The sequence below is a fragment of the Phaseolus vulgaris genome, unplaced genomic scaffold, assembly GCF_000499845.2.
Source record: "Phaseolus vulgaris cultivar G19833 unplaced genomic scaffold, P. vulgaris v2.0 scaffold_104, whole genome shotgun sequence".
Taxonomy (NCBI): Eukaryota; Viridiplantae; Streptophyta; class Magnoliopsida; order Fabales; family Fabaceae; genus Phaseolus; species Phaseolus vulgaris.
Genome location: NW_027174139.1, coordinates 22104 through 41429, shown reverse-complemented (window position 1 = coordinate 41429; position 19326 = coordinate 22104). Strand labels below are relative to the sequence as shown.

The 19326-nt window shown below is 28.6% G+C and overlaps 2 protein-coding genes across 2 annotated transcripts; both read left to right on the top strand.

Moving 5' to 3' along the window:
- Positions 1–242: 242 nt before the first annotated feature.
- On the top strand, positions 243–985 carry LOC137817520 (E3 ubiquitin-protein ligase At1g12760-like). Its single transcript, XM_068620804.1, has 2 exons — positions 243–426; positions 540–985. The coding sequence occupies exons 1-2, from the start codon at positions 243–245 to the stop codon at positions 983–985; spliced, it is 630 nt and encodes a 209-aa protein (XP_068476905.1).
- Positions 986–3683: 2698 nt separating this feature from the next.
- LOC137817519 (uncharacterized) lies at positions 3684–6323 on the top strand. Its single transcript, XM_068620803.1, has 2 exons — positions 3684–4109; positions 5901–6323. Exons 1-2 carry the CDS (start codon positions 3684–3686, stop codon positions 6321–6323), a joined length of 849 nt encoding a protein of 282 aa, XP_068476904.1.
- Positions 6324–19326: the final 13003 nt, after the last annotated feature.

The following is a 19326-nucleotide window of genomic DNA, read 5'->3' as shown; positions in this document are numbered from 1 at the left end:
AGTGAGTTTTCAAGAAAAAAATATTTTAAAATAGATTTAATCAAAATGATAGAAATCTTAAATATATATATATATATATTTAGGAATTTGTTACAAAATCAAGAAATCTTATCCTATCTTTATATTATATTCAGCTCTATTTTCTGTTTATATGAATTTATTAGAAGATTTATTTTTCTGTTTAGATTTTGCTTCAACCTTATTATAAATAGACAGAGGCTTGTGCATGTTATTCATTCAACATGGGAACCGTAGAAGGAAGAGTGCAGTCGTACCACTATGAGATGCGAACTGAAGAAGTGGGAGTGAAGATCAAACCCACAGACATATTGAGGGTTGATATGGCTATCATTGTTCGATATTATAATCATCATCTACATGCTATTCAAACATCAACCTTATTAAAAACTTCAACTCCCATTAGCTGTCAGAATTTCTTTGAAAATAATGTAGATTTCTTGAGGAATGTGTTATTCGACCCATCATCCCAGAAATTGTTAACCCAGCATCGCAAAAAATTGTTAATATGATTCATGTAGCCTTGGAATTTGATGGTGGTTCTGAGTCTGTGGATTCAGAAGGCAAAGAATTGCCTTTGAATTTAGACATCATCGTGGATGTAGTTGCAGATGTAGAATGCGACAAGGAAGAGGAAGAGGAAGAGGTAGAGGAAGAGGTGGAGACAAATGTAGAGACAGAGGAAGAGACAGAGGAAGAGATGAAACATTATGCAGCAACGATTCCAGCATCTGCAGAAGCCATTGATTCCCTTAAAACGTTATCAATTTCACCTTTATTGAAAATGGAAACTGAGAAGTGCAGTATTTGTTTGGAAAATATTGGCTTTAGAGAGAATGAAGAGAATGTGAAGTTATCGTCGTTGTCATGTGAACATGTTTTTCATCATCTCTGTATTGTAAAGTGGTTGCAGACAAGTTACACTTGTCCGTTATGTCGTTATCCTATGCTTGTTCGTCATAACTGATTTATTTTATTTTTAAAGACAAATTGTATTTTGTACCATATAAGAATGATGATTACATAGCTTTTAGTTTTTCTTTTCGTATACATTTTACTTCAAAGATTCACAATTTAGCATTTAATTTATTTAACAAATAATGTGAGGTTGCATGACATATTTTTGATGGTTAAAACTGTAAGAAAACACGCCACTGTGACTGCAAAAACTAGTGAGATCGGATCAACGTTCCTGCAGCAAGGATGACTTCTCTTTATTTTATTTTTTTCTACTACAACTGAAAAAACAAATTATTACAGTGTCTTTTAAAAAAAATTTAAAATTAACTATAAATTTTCACTAATTTTTTCTCTCTCTTTTATTCTTTTTAATCTCTGAGTCGCGTAAAATGTTAATTTTTAATGATAAAGAAAATATTAGCAGAAATACCGACACGAGAGTATATGTGTATTTTTTATTTTTATCATTATCATGTTTATATTATTTTTGTAAAAAAGTAAAAAATTTAAAATTAAAAGATAAGAAGGGATAACAACTAACTAAAATATAAAAGAGATAAAAACTATAACGTTTAAGAAAGATAAAGATATGAAAAGGAAAAAAGGGAAATGTTTATATTAAATTTTTTATGTTTGACAAACTACTCTATATTTAAAATTTAAAAGTAATATTTTTTTTTTAATATTAAAAATAAAATAATATAAATCAGTTTTCAATTAATTATAAGAATGATTAATTATTTAGTAAATATTGAAAAAATAAAAAATCACTGAAATATTCAAAATAAAATATTAATAAAGATAAAATAAAAATAAATTTGTGTACATACATAATGATTCTCAAAATTTCAATTTTTTTATAACATACAAATTATATAAATTAATTAAAAATTATTTAAAAAAAACTCGTGTGAATATTGAATATTTTTAGACAATTATAGATCTGGGAAGTAATTCTAATTGGACTATAAAAATATATTATTTAGGATAAACGAGGAAAATGTTTGCGTTTTCTTCCCTTTTTATCTTTCTCTTAAATATAATCTAACTTTTAAAATTATTGCAATCTTAATTATTTCTTAAAAAGATAATGTAATATTGATAAGATGAATCACTTTTTCAAGAAAAAAATATTTTAAAATAGATTTAATAAAATGATAGAAATCTTAAATATATATATATATTAGGAATTTGTTACAAAATCAAGAAATCATATCCCTCTCATTATATTATTTAATTAATTTAACTTTTATTTTATTTTATGGTATCAAACAAATTAACTATAATTTTTTCACTAATTTATTCTCTTTTTAATTTTTTCAATTCAAACAATATCATGTTTTCACTATTTTATATGTGTTTAATCCATTCATCACTTTCAACTTTTTTTTTAAATAAAAACTTTTATGTTAGGTATCACTATGCAACTTAAGATCTCAACTAGGCTGACACTAAGTAACAATCATTATTTGTCTATTATTTTTCTTCACATGAAAAAAGTATTATAAAAAAAAAATAAAAAAAATAGGGAGAATTAGACCAAAACTCATAATTTAACAAAAACAATATATAGATAAACGGTTACAAATTACTCCACATTAAAATTTAAAATTGATAATTGTTTTTATTAATATTAAAAAATAAAATAATTTTTTTTTAATTAATTATAAAAATAATTAGTTATTTAGTAAATAATTTATTCAAAATAAAATAATAAAATAAAATAAAATAAAAATAAATTTGTGCACATAGATAATGATTCTAAAAATTTCAATTTTTTTTTATAAGATACAATTATATACATTAATTAAAAAATATTTTAAAAAAAGCCACATTCTTGTCAGGATAAAAGAGGAAAATGATTGCGTTTTTTTCCCTTTTTATCTTTCTCTTAAATCTAATTTAAAATTTAAAATTTTTACAATCTTAATCATTCCTTGAAAAGATAATGTAATATTGAAAAGATGAGTCAGTTTTTCAAGAAAAAAATATTTTAAAATAGATTTAATCAAAATGATAGAAATCTTAAAAATATATATATTTGTTTTTAGGCATTTGTTATAAAATCAAGAAATCATATCCTATCATTATATTATATTCAATCCTATTTTTCGTTTATATGAGTTTATTAGAAGATTTATTTTTCTATTAAGATTTTGTAGCAACCTTATTATAAATAGAGGCTTGTACATGTTCTTCATTCAACATGGGAACCGTAGAAGGAAGAGTACATTCGTACCACTGTGAGATGCAAACTAAAGAAGTGGGAGTGAAGATGAAACTTAAAGACATATTAAGGGTTGATGTGAATATCATTGTTCGATATTATAATCATCATCTACATGCTATTCAAACATCAACCTTATTAAAAACTTCAACTCCCATTAGCTTTCAGAATTTCTTTGAAAATAATGCAGATTTCTTGAGGAGTGTGTTGTTCGACCCACGCTGTTCTTACTGCTTCATCCCAGAAATAGTTGACCCAGTATCAGAAAAAATTGTTAATATGATTAAAGTAGCCTTGGAATTTGGTGGTGGTCTTGAGTCTATAGAATCAAAATTCAAAGAATTGCCTTTGAATTTAGACATCATCGTGGATGTAGTTGCAGATGTAGAAAGCGAAGAGGAAGAGGAAGAGGAAGAGGTAGAGGAAGAGGAAGAGGAAGAGGAAGAGGAAGAGTTGGAGGAGGAAGAGGAAGAGGTAGATGAAGGTAGAGACAGAGGAAGAGATGGAGGTAGAGGTAGAGACAGAGGAAGAGACAGAGGAAGAGATAGAGGAAGAGGTAGAGGTAGAGGTAGAGGAAGAGGAAGAGGAAGAGGAGGAGGAAGAGGAAGAGGTAGATGAAGAGGAAGAGGAAGAGGTAGAGACAGAGGAAGAGATGGAGGTAGAGGAAGAGGAAGAGGAAGAGGAAGAAGTAGAGACAGAGGAAGAGACAGAGGAAGAGGTAGAGACAGAGGTAGAGGAAGAGGTAGAGGTAGAGGAAGAGGAAGAGGAAGAGGAAGAGGAAGAGGTAGAGGTAGAGGAAGAGGAAGAGGAAGAGGAAGAGGAAGAGGAAGAGGAAGAGGAAGAGGAAGAGGAAGAGGAAGAAGAAGAGGTAGAGGAAGAGGTAGAGGAAGAGGAAGAGATGGAGGTAGAGACAGAGGTAGAGATGGAACATTATGCAACAACGATTCCAGCATCTGTAGAAGTCATTGATTCCCTTAAAACGTTCTCAATTTCACCTTTCTTGAAAAAGGAAACTGAGAAGTGCAATATTTGCTTGGAAAATGTTGGCTTTAGAGAAAATGAAGAGAATGTGAAGTTGTCATCGTTGCCATGTGAACATGTTTTTCATCATCTCTGTATTGTAAAGTGGCTGCAGACAAGTCACACTTGTCCGTTATGTCATTACCCTATGCATGTTCGTAATAAGTTGGACCATACGATTCTGGTCTCCTCAAACTACTACCCATTACTTCTGCAATGCAAGTTGTTGACATATTCACCAAGCCCCTTGCTTCCGCACAATTCACTACTCTCAAATCCAAGCTGGGCCTGACAAATATCTACTCCCCAGCTTGAGGGGGTGTTAATATATTTAATTTTCTATTTTAAATTATTGGGCTTTGTTTGTTTGACCCAACTTTCCTTTTCTGTTTCAGCTAGGTCTTAATCTTTTTCTTATATATACACCATGCATTTTACTCTCTAATATACAAGTGAATAAAAGTTTCTTTTATATTTATTTTTTTCTACAATTAGGGTTCATCAAAACCTCTCTTTCTTCATTACGATTACGTGCGATTACGTACGCTACATTAAAGCATCACATTAGACAAGGAATATTCATCTTCATTTACCGTAATAGTAATCTTAATTCATTTTTGTTATTATCAAATATAAAATACTAATACGTCGAATTTCTTATGAGCTTGATGAATAATAATAAATAATATATATAACTGATTTATTAAATCTTTTATCTCAATGACTATATAACTGATTTGTTAGAAACAGTACATACTTAATCAAATATAACATATTCATAAGATAATATGAAAAACCTATTCATAAGATATTATGTAGGTAAAATTCGAATTTGAATTTATTTTTTTATATCTTAAATTCCAATCCACTATATTAGTAAAAATATATGTCCTAATTCTAGTAAGTGATTGCGTTTTTTCCCTATTTATCTTTCTCTTAAATATAATTTAAATTTCAAAATTATTGTAATCTTAATCATTCTTTGAAAAGATAATGTAATATTGATAAGATGAGTGAGTTTTTCAAGAAAAAAATATTTTAAAATAGATTTAATCAAAATGATAGAAATCTTTTATATATATATATATATATTTAGGAATTTGTTACAAAATTAAGAAATCTTATCCTATCTTTATATTATATTCAACTCTATTTTCTGTATATATGAATTTATTAGAATATTTATTTTTCTGTTCAGATTTAGTTACAACCTTATTACAAATAGACAGAGGCTTGTGCATGTTCTTCATTCAACATGGGAACCGTAGAAGGAAGAGTGCATTCGTACCACTATGAGATGCGAACTGAAGAAGTGGGAGTGAAGATCAAACTCAAAGACATATTGAGGGTTGAGGTGGCTATCATTGTTCGATATTATAATCATCATCTACATGCTATTCAAACATCAACCTTATTAAAAACTTCAACTCCCATTAGCTGTCAGAATTTCCTTGAAAATAATGCAGATTTCTTGAGGAGTGTGTTGTTCGATCCACGTTGTTCTTACTGCTTCATCCCAGAAATGGTTGACCCAGCGTCGCAAAAAATTATTAATATGATTCTAGTAGCCTTAGAATTTGGTGGTGGTCATGAGTCTGTGGATTCAGAATGCAAAGAATTGCCTTTGAATTTAGATATCATCGTGGATGTAGTTGCAGATGTAGAATGCGACGAGGAAGAGGAAGAGGAAGAGGAAGAGGTAGAGGAAGAGGTAGAGACAGATGTAGAGACAGATGTAGAGACAGAGGAAGAGATAGAGGAAGAGGTAGAGACAGATGTAGAGACAGATGTAGAGACAGAGGAAGAGATAGAGGAAGAGACAGAGGAAGAGATGGAACATTATGCAGCAACGATTCCGGCATCTGCAGAAGCCATTGATTCCCTTAAAACGTTCTCAATTTCACCTTTCTTAAAATTGGAAACTGAGAAGTGCAGTATTTGCTTGGAAAATGTTGGCTTTAGAGAGAATGAAGAGAATGTGAAGTTATCGTTGCTGCCATGTGAACATGTTTTTCATCATCTCTGTATTGTAAAGTGGTTGCAGAGAAGTCACACTTGTCCGTTATGTCGTTATCCTATGCTTGTTAGTCATAATTGATTTATTTTATTTTATTTAAAAAATTGTATTTTGTACAATATAAGAATGAAGATTACATAGCTTTTAGTTTTTATATACATTTTACTTCAAAGATTCACAATTTAGCATTTAATTTATTTAACAAATAATGTGAGGTTGCATGACATATTTTTGCTGGCTAAAACTGTAAGAAAACACGCCACCGTGACTGCAAAACCTAGTGAGATCGGATCAACGTTCCTGCAGCAAGGATGACTTCTCTTTATTCTATTTTTTTTTCTACTACAACTGAAAAAAAAAAATTATTATAGTGTCTTTTAAATTTTTTTTTAAAAAATCTGATTTTAACACTTTAAATTTTTTAAAAATTGTATAGAAGAAATGTGTACATGATTTGTAAATAATTATTTAAATAAATTAAATTTAAATTTTTAAATAACTTTTTAATATTATTTTAAATATTTTGACATAATTATTTTATCATTAATCTTTTTCAATTTTAATTCATAGAATCGTGGTATTAAATTATTATCTCATTATATTATTTAATTAATTTAACTTTATTTATTTTATGGTATCAATAAAATTAACTATAAATTTTCACTCATTTATTCTCTCTCTTTTTTTAAAAATTCAAACAATAGTCTACAAAATTTATTCTTTTTAATCTTTGAGTTGTGTAAAATGTTAATTTTTATTTCTAAGATATACTATGTTAAAGACATTAATGATAAAGAAAATATTAGCTCAAATACAGGCGCGAGAGTATATCTGTATTTTTTATTTTTATTATTATCATGTTTATATAATTTTTGTAAAAAAATAAAATTAGAAGATAAGAAGGGATAACAACTAACTAAATATAAAAAGAAATAAAAACTATAATATTTAAGAAAGATGAAGATATGAAAAGAAAAACTTTTTCACCTCATAAGAAGTCTTCCGTTCTACTAAACTTTTTTATGTTTGACAAATAACTCTATATTTAAAATTTAAAAGTAATAATTTGTTTTAATATTAAAAATAAAATAACAAATCAGTTTTCAATTAATTATAAGAATGATTAATTATTTAGTAAATATTTAAAAAATAAAAAATCACTGAAATATTCAAAATAAAATATTAATAAAGATAAAATAAAAATAAATTTGTGTACATAGATAATGATTCTCAAAATTACAATTTTTTTTATAACATACAAATTATACAAATTAATTAAAAATTATTTAAAAAAAAACTCGTGTGAATATTGAATATTTTTAGACAATTATAGATATGGGAAGTAATTCTAATTAGTCTATAAAAATATATTATTTAGGATAAAAGAGGAAAAATGTTTGCGTTTTTTTCCCCTTTTTATCTTTCTCTTAAATATAATCTAACTTTTAAAATTATTGCAATCTTAATCATTCCTTAAAAAGATAATGTAATATTGACAAGATGAATCATTTTTTCAAGAAAAAAATATTTTAAAATAGATTTAATAAAAATGATAGAAATCTTAAATATATATATATATATATATATATTAAAATCAAGAAATCATATCCCTCTCATTATATTATTTAATTAATTTAAATTTTATTTTATTTTATGGTATCAAACAAATTAACTATAAATTTTTCACTAATTTATTCTCTTTTTAATTTTTTCAATTCAAACAATATTATGTTTTCACTATTTTATATGTGTTTAATCCATTCATCACTTTCAACTTTTTTTAAATAAAAACTTTTATGTTAGATATCACTATGCAACTTAAGATCTCAACTAGGCTGACATTAAGTAACAATCATTATTTGTATTCACATGAAAAAAGTATTATAAGAAAAAAAAATACAAAAATAGGGAGAACTAGACCAAAACTCATATGTTAACAAAAACAATATATAGGTAAACTGTTACAAATTACTCCACATTAAAATTTAAAATTGATAATTATTTTTATTAATATTAAAAAATAAAATAAAAAACAATTTTTAATTAATTATAAAAATAATTAGTTATTTAGTAAATAATTTATTCAAAATAAAATAATAAAATAAAATAAAAATAAATTTGTGCACATAGATAATGATTCTCAAAATTTCAATTTTTTTATAACATACAATTATATACATTAATTAAAAAATATTTAAAAAAAAAGCCACATTCTCGTCAGGATAAAAGAGGAAAATGATTGCGTTTTTTCCCTTTTTATCTTTCTCTTAAATCTAATTTAAATTTTAAAATTATTGCAATCTTAATCATTTCTTGAAAAGATAATGTAATATTGATAAGATGAGTCAGTTTTTCAAGAAAAAAATATTTTAAAATAGATTTAATCAAAATGATAGAAATCTTAAAAATATATATATTTGTTTTTAGGCATTTGTTATAAAATCAAGAAATCATATCCTATCTTTATATTATATTCAGTCCTATTTTTCGTTTATATGAATTTATTAGAAGATTTATTTTTCTGTTCAGATTTTGTTGCAACCTTATTATAAATAGAAAGAGGTTTGTGCATGTTCTTCATTCAACATGGGGACCGTGGAAGGAAGAGTGCATGCGTACCACTGTGAGATGCGAAGTAAAGAAGTGCGAGTGAAGATGAAACTCAAAGACATATTGAGGGTTGATGTGGCTATCATTGTTCGATATTATAATCATCATCTACATGCTACTCAAACATCAACCTTATTGAAAACTTCAATTCCCATTAGCTTTCAAAATTTCTTTGAAAATAATGCAGATTTCTTGAGGAGTGTGTTGTTCGACCCACGTTGTTCTTACTGCTTCATCCCAGAAATACTTGATCCAATATCAGCAAAAATTGTTAATATGATTAAAGTAGCCTTGGAATTTGGTGGTGGTCCTGAGTCTGTAGATTTAGAATGCAAAGAATTTCCTTTGAATTTAAACATCATCGTGGATGTAGTTGTAGATGTAGAAAGTGAAGAGGAAGAGGAAGAGGAAGACGTAGAGACAGAGGTAGAGACAGAGGTAGAGACAGAGGTAGAGGTAGAGGAAGACGTAGAGACAGAGGTAGAGACAGAGGAAGAGATGGAACATTATGCAGCAACGATTCCAGCATCTACAGAAGTCATTGATTCCCTTAAAACGTTCTCAATTTCACCTTTCTTGAAAAAGGAAACTGAGAAGTGCAATATTTGCTTGGAAAATGTTGGCTTTAGAGAGAATGAAGAGAATGTGAAGTTATCATCGTTGCCATGTGAACATGTTTTTCATCATCTCTGTATTGTAAAGTGGCTGCAGACAAGTCACACTTGTCCGTTATGTCGTTACCCTATGCCCGTTCGCAATAACTGATTTGTTTTATTTTCAAAGATAAATTGTATTTTGTATGAAATAAGAATGAGGATTACATAGTTTTTGTTTTCGTATACATTTTACTTCAAAGATTCACAATTTAGCATTTAATTTATTTAACAAATATTTGCCTAGATTTTGGATGAGTTGTTCATTTGGGAGTTGTATTGGTTGGGAGTGCTTGAGACCTCAATCGCGAACACTTTAGTGTGATAACTCGGTTGGTCGGGTCCATTTGGAAAATACCTAACTCGTATGTTAAAAAGATAATTAAAATAAAATGACATAGAGAATAACCAAATTAGTTTGGTGTATATATTTTAGATGTAAATAAAAATTGTTAAAAATAAAAATTACATGAACTTGTAAAATGAAGGCACATCTTAACAAAATATTCTTGTTGATGAAATTGTTGAAGGAAAGTCTATAAAAAGGGGTTGAGACCTTGAGTAAGTTTTTTTTGAGAACTCTACACTGATACAAATTTTACATTTTGATATTCATAGTTTGAATGTTCTCAGTGATATCGTCAGGGTGTGATCAGCCGATGAACTCCACCTGTCACAAAGCCGTAGCATCTTGGTTCAACAATATCAAGCAAAGCCGCTTCAACTCGAAATCCACTTCTTGTCTGACTTTATCAAAGTTCGGTGAGAACAAAAGTATTTTTTAATGTGAATAATTTTTTTTATTGTTGTAAAATTCTAAAACTTTTCTTTGAATTATATAATTTATTATTGAGTATATTCTAAAACTTTTCTTTGAATTATGTAATTTATTATTGAGTATTGGAAGACACTGAGATAATATACGCATAGTAAGGGTTATGTTTTTATAGATTTGAGCATATTAAGATTTTATGCATATAAAATAGATTTTGAAGAAAATAAATTGGATGGATATTTCAGAGAATAACATGATAACAAGTTAGAAAAATAACTCATTTATTAAATGATTTATTCTTATATTATAAACATGGATTTTATTTTGGAGCAAGATAAGTATATAAGATATTCTCGTTCTTAGGCACGCGTCTTGTAAATAATATCATATACTTTATTTATTTATTTTTGTTTCCCTTTAAATACTATTTTTTATTCTAATTTGAAATTTAGTATGATTTATATTTTAAATATGGATAAATTCTATCAATTTGAACTTTTTCAAAGAAATTGAATTTCTATATTATTGTAATATTAATTCATTTTTGTTATTATCAAATATAAAATACTAATAGACCGAATTTCTTATGAGCTTGATGAATAATAATAAATAATACATATAACTGATTTATTAAATCTTTTATCTCAATGACTATATAACTGATTTTTTTAGAAACAGTACATACTTAATCAGTATTCATAAAATAATATGAAAAAACTATTCATAAGATAATATGAAAGTACTTTAAATGTGGTAGGTAAAATTCGAAGTTTGAACTTATTTATTTATATCTTAAATTCCAATCCCCTATATTAGTAAAAACATATGTCCTAATTTTAGTAAGTGATTTTTATAATTCTCTCTGGGTGAAAACTAGGGTAGGAAAAATAATAAGTTTTTCATCAAAATATTATAATTTCTTTGATTTATTACGAGAATGGATAATTTTTTTATTTGTGTTTTTGATAAATTTTACCTTAAGTCATGCTCATGACACACGACTTCTGTTTGATTTCATACACATATCAAATTTATACTATGATAGGACAACTTTGACTGAAAAAAGTTGTCTTAAAATTGTGCATTTGTGACACGATTTTACTAAAAAATTTGATTAGGATTAAGTGAAGTCATGCATAAGTGGCAGGACTTCATTGTAAAATAAAACAACTAAAGTTGTGCATAATTCGAACGAATTCATTTGTTTTATTTGTCATTGAAATCATGTAAGTGTAGCGCGACTTCACCTTTGTATTATTTTGCTTATTGTGAAAAAAAATGGTGAAATTGTTGATTAGAAGATAGTCACTTCTCATCTCAAACGCAAACTTAGATCATTCACACACACATAAAGACATACACACATGCACACATAAACACACAGATGTAGAGGCACACATACACAAACACATAAATATACGACACACACCCATACACACATTTCCCTTATGAGATGAACGTAAATATTTTAATATTTAGATAAACTTTGAAATACTTTGATATTAACAATACATGTTGGATAACTAAATAATATTCTTGACTAGAGTTGATTTTTTATTTGTAATATGACCACACGTGATTAAAAAACTCTTGACTACAAGAAAATGTAATCAAGATTATCACACAATTACTCACCACAAGATGTATACAAGATAATACTCCCTCTTTTAAAGAGATAAAGAAACAACATGTTATATAAACCAACTAGGTTTTGCAAACTAAAATTTTATCTCTATATTCATAAGTTTGTCTCTTAATAGTTGTTGTTGTAAACAATCTTCTTTAACATCATCTTCAATATATAAAAATTTATGAAAAAGTTATTGCAAATATTTTTCTAACCATTGAAACATTAAATATGATCACTTTCTTTATATTGTGTGTGCCCATATTGATGTGTTGAGAGACACATAGATGTTTTTCATACAACATTAATTACATATTTTTTTTCAAGCAACAACTTGGTCCTTGACATAACTTACTAAACCTAAGTCAGATGAACTATTATCCAAATTAGAGTAAAAGGTTGCTAGCGTGGAACAACATTAATACCTTTTTCAAAAAATCTTTAATGTCAGACCAATTAGAATGAAATTCTTTACTAGATAGAATAAATATTTATAATATTTAAATTGTACCATGAAATACTTAAAACCACAAATCTTTATTCAAGTATAAACTTAAGAGACAAAGATAAGGTGAACAAAAAAAAGAAGTACTTTAGTGTTTCATGATCTAAGGTTAAGATAAAGATTACCTTCATATATTACACTTAGTTATGAAAACACTTAAATGGTCATTTGTGAAGACCATTTAATTGATTGACATGATTTTTTAAAAATTATTAAATTATTAAATTTTCATTTTTTGTTAATAAAAAAACTACCAACTTTAAAATTTTTTAAAATTTTGATAGCTAGCTAAATAATAATTTAAAAATTAGTTTATAATTTGTTATTAATAATAAAAAATATTTTAAATATCAATATTTTTTTAGTTTATAAAATAATATCTAATTTAGTTAATATAGTAATTAATTATTTTTGTCTCTAAAATTGATTTATATTTAATATTTTTTTAGTGTATGACTTATTTTAAAATAAAATTATAAAATTAAAATAAATATAATATTATATATTTAAATAGAAATTAAAACTAAGAAACGAAACTTAAAATAAATAGCTGATCTTCTTAAACTTTTAGATAATAAGAAGTGGGAAAAATTTAGAATTTAAAATATATTTTAAATAAATTTATTTTCCATCCACTCAAATTACATAATTTATTTTTAAATAAGAGAATCAAACAAACTAGTTTAAAATAAAAATCATATTAAAAAATAAATTTTAAATTTAATTTAACTTTACATAAGATAATTTAAATTTAAGTTACATACATAATATAATTTGATGTAAGATAATTTAGAATCTTCAATACCACAAAATTAAAATATAACCCTTTTGAACATAATATTACAGATTTTTTATATTTATCTACCAACATAATTTAATGTGTATCCAAAATAAAACTATTAATAATAAAATAAATACCATTGTGACACAAAGAAAAAGTCTAATATGAATCACTTTATATATAATCATTCAAAAGTATTAAACTTGAACATCATTTTTCTACATCATAGTAAAAAAAAATTAATATATTTTTCGTCGAATTTTTTGATAAACATCTATTCTGATAGTTTACTTATGAATATTTAGGAAAGTAGTTTAAATTATAAACGAAAATTAATTTTAAAAAAAATATAAAAACGAAAATATTATGAAGTGAACTTCAAGATTAACTCAACCCCATAAAGTCAGTTTGAAATGACTCTGATACCATATTACAAAGTGAACTTTAAATCTAACTCAATCCTATAAAATCGGCTCATGAGGTTGAGGTTTGCACCCACTTATATACAATGAAATGTTCTCATAATGTAGGATCTCTAAAAGAAAAACATATTTACCTAAAAATAATCAAATTCTTACTAAAAACAACTGTAAGATGATTGATGATGAAGATGATGATAACATGAGCTTTTGAATCTACAGATAACGAACAATGTCTCTAACAATTTCTTGAGCAACAGAAAAAAAGAAAAAAACCCATTTTGTTAGTGCCATCCAACATTTATATGCAAATCCAATAGCCATAGTTGATCTCATCTTCATTCTCATGTCTCTCTGCAAATTTGATTGAAGCCAAAAGAAGAATGAAACAAGAAAAATTAGCAGAGATTAGTAGAAGATGAAGGAAGTGAGATAAAAGATTAAAAGGATTGTGTTTGAGTGTTTGCATTTGCTTAAACAATACTAATTATTTACTATGGTTTATCTTTTTTTAACTATAGTATTAACTATGGTTACTGTGCTTACTTGTTATTAATTCACTATAGATAATCTCATAATCTCTAATTGAAAATAATATCTTTATTCCTACATGTTCTCCAAAATTAAGAAAATTATTAAATTTCTTTAATTTAAAATAAATGAATGAATATTTCTTTTAATCCCGTGTATTTCATTAATGATATAAATCAATAATTAAGTAAGTTGTTGGATTTAAATTTTATGAATGCAAAAAATATAATGGGGTAGATAGATTTTGAAGAAAATAAATTGCATGGATATTTCACATAATTGTTGAAGCTGGAGGAAGCTTCTTCCCTACCAAGGCTTGATGTGTGTTTGATGAAGAAAATGGCTTGAGTGCTTTGAAGATTGTAATAGGCTTTTAGATTCATATGTAATTAGGCTTGTAAGTGTGTATGATTGCCTTTTGTTGTGTAACCTATCCTAGTTGCCTAACCAAGTCTAGATCAAGCACATGGTGTGGTTAAATGGTTTTTGAAAAGTCTTTTGAAATGTTTTTAACAGTTTTAAAACAGTACACAAATAAATCTGTTTTATGGAGAAAGAATCTGTTTATTTCTTCTCTGTTAAAAAGGCTTTCGTTTAATGGTTTTTGAAAAGCTTTTTAAAATGATTTTAACAGTTTTAAAACAGTACACAAATAAATCTGTTTCATGGAGAAAGAATCTGTTTATTTCTTCTCTGTTAAAAAGGCTTTTCTAAATTTCTGTTAAGGCACCAAGAGAAAGCTCAGTTCGTTATTTCAGTTAAGCTGAGCTGGCCTGTGCGTTATACTTTAATCTGTTTCACTGAGAAAGAACAGGTTTATTCCTTGGTGAGTTGAAAGGTTTTTCACAAGTTAGTTAGGGCTCCAAAGGTACCACTCAGACAGTTATTTCTGTTAAGCTGAGTTGGCAGTTTTCACAAATAAATTTGTTAAGATTCAAAACTGAATCTGTTGTTTTCTTAACTGCTTTTCAACTGTTTTTTGAAAAGAAGTTAGAAACTGTTTTCTATATAAACAATGTCTCTCTCACATGAAAGAGTGCTGAGGAATTACGCTTTTAACAGAGATTAAACAATTTCCATGTGAGAAGAAGGATTGAAAAGAGTCTTTGAAAGGTTTCCAAAGAGATTTTCAAGTGTGCTTGTTCTAGGAAACCTTGAATCTTGGTGAATGTGCTGGTGCAGTTTCTGCAGCAAATTGAACTACTGGTTTTGAGTTCTTGCATCTTCTTTTCAGGTGTAATCTTTCCTTTATTCTGTTTTGTAAAGGTGTAAGTGTTAGTCACTCCTTGATAGGGTTTCTTGGAGTGCAAGGTGTGCTGAAATAGGGTTTTTCAGCATTGTGTGTGTTGTTCTTGTAGTGTTCAAGAACTGCTGGTTTTGTAAGTGATTGGCACTGTTTTTTAGTGAATTCCACCTTGGGGTAAGGTGAGACTGGATGTAGCTCTGTATGAGTGAACCAGTATAAAAACGTGTGTATCTTGCATTCTCATCCCTGCACTCTTTTCTGTTTTTGCTTAATTCTGTCAAGAACTAAATCTGTTCTTTTTAAATTGAATCTGTTAATTCTGGGTTAAGTGAAAACTGTTCTTCCTGTCTTGTTAAAGTTTTCTGATCATAAACAAGGTTGCTGCATATAATGGCTTAAGTGAATTGTGAACAAACTGACCATTCATTAAAACCTGTGAAAGGATCATTCTTCTTGAAATCTTGTGTTGTGTAATTTTGGTCGATCTCTAAGCATAGCTATATCTTTCATCCTCACAATATTAAGCTGATCTGATTCTGTTCTGATTCTCTGTTGATCACAATTTTACAGTGAACAAAATTCAAATTGTGCCAATACTGCTCTGAAAAATCAATCTGTTTCATGTAAAAACAATCTGTTATTTTTGCCTCTGGAATACTGAAAAATTGTGTGTTCTTGCGAAAATTTTATAAGCTCAATTCACCCCTCCCCTCTTGAACTTAGACACTAATAGACCCAACAATTGGTATCAAGAGCTAGGGCTTGTATTTTGCTCAAGTGTGTGTATGATGTCTGAGTTTAAAATGCCTTTTGCTGAAGGTGCATCTATTAATAGACCTCCTATGTTTGGTGGTGTTAACTATGCTTTCTGGAAAATCAGGATGAAGATTTTTATGGAATCTATTGACATGGGAATCTGGGATGCAGTGGTCAGTGGACCTTTTATACCTATGCAGGTTGTCAAAGATGAAACAATAAAGAAGCCTTGGTCTGAATGGAGTGAAACCGAGAAGAAGAAGGCCCAATATGACTCCTTAGCCAAGAATATCATCACCTCTGCACTGAATATGGATGAGTTCTTTAGAGTCTCTCAATGTAACTCAGCAAAGGAGATGTGGGATGTACTAAAGGTGACTCATGAAGGAACTGATGATGTGAAACGGGCAAGGAAGCACTCACTCATTCAGGAGTATGAGCTGTTCAGAATGCAATCTGAAGAAAGTATTGCAGATGTGCAGAAACGATTTACACATATTGTAAATCACCTCATTGGCCTTGGTAAAGTCTTTGATAAGGAAGAGCTCAACATAAAGGTATTAAAATGTCTTGATAGGAGCTGGCAGCCTAAGGTAACAGCAATCTCAGAATCCAGAGATTTATCCAAGATCTCCACTGCTGCACTTTTTGGAAAGCTGATAGAACATGAAATTGAGCTGAAAAGATTGAAAGAACAAGAAACAGTGGAAAAGAAGGCCAAAGGAATTGCTCTGAAAACTACCATAGAACATGATACAAGTGAGGAAGAAGGTGATCCAGAACATGATGAAACTGTGAGTCTGCTCACCAGGAAATTCAGCAGATTTCTTAGAAAGAAAAACCGTGACAGAACTCAGCAGAGAAAGAGGTATTCCAAACAACCTATTGATTCAAATTCTTCCAATTACACGTGTTTTGGATGTGGTAAACCAGGTCATATAAAAGCTGACTGTCCAAGCAATCAAAGTAAAGAAAAATCAGCAAGCAAGAGGAGTGACAAAGGCAAAGGTAGAAGAGCATATATCTCATGGGAAGAAAATGATGTATCCTCATCTAGTGATTCTTCAACTGAAAGTGAAAAAGCAAATCTTTGCTTCATGGTGAATGATGAGGGATCCAACTCTGACTCAGTAAGTAATTTCTCCACTGATTCTGAAAACTATGATCAATTGCTATTAGCCTTTAAGGAAACACATGATGAAGCAAACAGGTTGGCTGTAATGTGCAACAGATTGAATAAAGTGAATAAGGTACTTTAACCAAAGGTTAAAACTCTTGAAGAAGAACTGCACAAAGCTAAAACTGAATTAATTAGTCTTGAATTGACATGTTTGCATGCATCAATTAAAACTTGTGATAATTGCAAAAAGCTGGAAAAACAGGTTGAGTATTTGTTGAAAACACTTTCAAATTTCACTAAGGGAAGAGAAAATCTTGAAACATTATTAGGTTCACAGAATGCTGTTTTCAATAAAAATGGTTTAGGATTTAATCCTGGAATGAAAGGTAATGTGAAAAAGCTGTCCAGTTTCTTTGTTCCTTCCAAAACAGGTTTTTCCTCTTTTAGTAATTAAAAAACAATGCATATTGCAACATGTTTTTATTGTATGAAATCTGGTCATGTATCTAGAACATGTAAGGCTAGGAAATATTTTGTTCCTAAAGGTTTAGCCAAATGGCTTCCTAAGGAAAGGTGTTAATCATGTTGGACCCTAAACTAAAAGGGTACCATATGTGCTAAATCTGTTTTGTTGCAGAAAAACAGCAGGAGAAACCAGTGGTATCTAGACAGTGGCTGCTCAAAGCACATGACTGGTGATGTGACTCAGTTTATAAATCTGAAACTCAAAGCTGAAGGGCATGTCACATATGGAGATAACAATAGAGGAAAAATTCTTGGAAGAGGAGATGTTGGCACTAAAGACTCAACTACAATTGAGAATGTTCTATATGTTGAAGGGCTAAAACATAGTCTTCTAAGCATTAGCCAGCTGTGTGACAAGGGATACAAGGTCAATTTCGAAGCAAATACTTGTACAATTTCAAATGAGAATTCTGGTAAGGTGCTGTTCACTGGAAAAAGGGTAAACAACATTTATCTCCTAGACATTATAAAGAGCTGTTCTGAAAATGAGTGTTTGCTATCTAAAAATGATGAGTCATGGCTGTGGCATAGGAGACTAGCTCACATTCACACAAATCACTTGAACAAGCTAAAATCTAAGGAACTTGTTTCTGGCTTACCAAACATAAAGTTTCAAAATAACAGATTGTGTGATGCTTGTGTAAAGGGAAAACAGATTAGAACTTCCTTTAAATCAAAAGATATGGTTTCTTCAAATAAAGCTTTGGATGTTTTGCATATGGATTTGGTTGGACCATCTAGGACTGCTAGCTTAGCTGGAAATTACTATGCTTTGGTGATTGTTGATGACTTTTCAAGATATACATGGACTTTGTTTCTTGCTTCTAAAAATGATGCATATAAAGCCTTTAAGAAACTTGCTAAGGTTCTGCATAATGAGAATGAAAATAGGATAAAACAGATTCGTAGTGATCATGGGGGAGAATTTCAAAATGCAAAGTTTGATAAATATTGTGAAAAACATGGGATCATACATAGTTTTTCTGCTCCTAGGACACCCCAACAAAATGGTGTTGTTGAAAGAAAGAATAGATCACTAGAAGAGTTAGCTAGGACTATGCTAAATGAATCTGGTTTACCTAAATATTTTTGGGCTGATGCTGTATATACTGCTTCTTATGTGCTTAACAGAACATTGATTAGACCAATCCTTAAGAAAACTCCCTATGAATTGTATAAAGGAAGGAAGCCTAGCATTAGTCATCTTAGGGTGTTTGGCTGCAAATGTTTTGTTTTAAATAATGGTAAGGATAATCTAGGGAAGTTTGATCCTAAATCAGATGAAGGAATACATATTGGTTATGCTATAAATGGTCATGCTTATAGAGTATATAACAAAAGATTGCTTGCTGTTGAAGAATCTATACATGTTGTGTTTGATGAAACAGATTTTTCTGTGCCCAAATCTGTTGTGGATGAACCTGGTATGGATGATTTAAGAACAATTATGCAACAGAATCAATCCAGTGAGCTTGATGCTACTAATCCAAATTCTGTCAAAGAATCTACTGTGAATGCAGGACTGCCTAAAGAATG